Below are 1,669 nucleotides of genomic sequence, written 5' to 3' on the forward strand. Positions count from 1 at the left end.
TACAGAGACCAGGACATCCTAAGGCAGAGAGTCATTCTACATCACGTCAAAGAAGGTCAGAGCTGTTCATACAGATGGAGGCTGTTAGAAAAATCTGCAGTGTGAAATGAAAAGAAGTGTTAAATGTGTTTTTCTTTAACAGAAAAAGAAACCCCAAAAAGTTTATGTATTTGAATAAGTTTAAAGGGATAGTTTGCCCAAAGGATTAGAGACCAGGGCATCCTCCTGCAGCAAGGTTTAGGAGGGAACTTGCTGGCAAGTCTCCAGATATAAGCCGAGGTTTGGCGTTTAAATGCTGCCATAATTATCACGAGCAGGGGCAGATCTAGGATTCTAGGAGATCAGGGGCTTAGCCCTGTGGGTGGATGTGTCAATTTCTTTTTTATGCTGCCTTACACACAAAACTAAAATTTGTGTGTACTTCAATTTACCGCAACATTGAGGCGCTGAGAACCGTCTTATCCAACTCGTCGTCGTCGTCGTCTCCCGCTTTATCCGGAACCGGGTCGCGGGGGCAGCAGACTAAGCAGAGACTCCCAGACTTCCCTCTCCGCTGACACCTCCTCCAGCTCTGTTGGGGGAAGCCCTAGGCTCTCCCAGGCCAGCCGAGAGACGTAGTCTCTCCAGCGTGTCATGGGTCGTCCCCTGGGCCTCCTCCCGGTGGGACGTGCCTGGAACACCTCACCTTGCGTCGCTCCTTCGGGCTGGGCCCGGCAGGGACCCGCGAGGAAGAACCTGACCACCACGCACTCGCCAACGAACCCCAACCCCAGGCCTGGCTCCAGGGTGGGGTATCAAATACTTGTTCTCCCCACTGTAGGTACTTCTGGGGATCAATGACTGGAAGTTTTCTTGGAGAGGGGGTTTGGTTTAAGACATAGGAGTGAATTGAGTTTAGGTCAGGTTTAGGGTCTAGGTTAGTCCATGGAAATGAATCCAGTATGAATAGAAGTCAAAGAAGTGTGAAACAATGTGTGTGTATTATATTAATTATAATGTTGATGTTTTTACAGAGACGTTTCCAACATGGGCCTTGGTTCTTCTGATATTTGTGCCTCTTTTGTCGGTCGCTGCTGTAGGAGGATTCTTTCTTTACCGATTGTATCTCAGAACAGGTGAGTTTTGTTCTAGTGATAAATGCTGAGAGCAAACGTTTGCTCTCTTATTTCTTAAACGGGCTGAAATATGCAAGAATAAAATTGACTACTTTATAACAAGTAGTCTCTCACAGACCAAATGAAGATTAAACCTTTTACAAATATATGTTTAAAATGTATAAACTATTTTAATCATAGTGACATGTTTTAGTTTTCAAATACTAGAAAAAATGATCTATAGGAATGGGCTTTGTGAAATCTACAACTTTGCAGGAAGAAAATCAGGGGTGTCCCTGAAAAAAGTCGTCTCATTCCATGGCTAAGAATACTTTTGTGCATCGCAAACATGTTTGCAAAGAAACACAATTAAATTTTAAGCTAAATAAAATATTTTTTATTATTACTTTCTTCCAGTTATTCACTGTAGTATATGGGAAGTACCGCCGCTTGCCATTACTACTAAATTCAATTCTATTAAGTTTACTTCTATAGCACCACTAGGAGCTATAGAAGTAAACTTAATGGAATTAAGGCACTTTACAATTCAACAAGATCATCCAGTCAAATTGATT

At 42.7% G+C, this 1,669-nt stretch overlaps 1 protein-coding gene across 1 annotated transcript in view; it reads left to right on the forward strand.

Annotated features, from left to right (window-relative positions):
- Window positions 1–840, forward strand: part of LOC107103831 (V-set domain containing T-cell activation inhibitor 1-like) — a 15,184-nt gene extending 14,344 nt beyond the window's left edge. The window contains exon 4 of the mRNA XM_015403666.1: window positions 718–840. Within this exon, the coding sequence (XP_015259152.1) occupies window positions 718–840 (123 nt within the window). The remainder of the gene's footprint in view (window positions 1–717) is intronic.
- Window positions 841–1,669: the final 829 nt, after the last annotated feature.

This window comes from Cyprinodon variegatus, unplaced genomic scaffold (genome assembly GCF_000732505.1).
Source record: "Cyprinodon variegatus isolate N-32 unplaced genomic scaffold, C_variegatus-1.0 Scaffold1538, whole genome shotgun sequence".
Taxonomy (NCBI): Eukaryota; Metazoa; Chordata; class Actinopteri; order Cyprinodontiformes; family Cyprinodontidae; genus Cyprinodon; species Cyprinodon variegatus.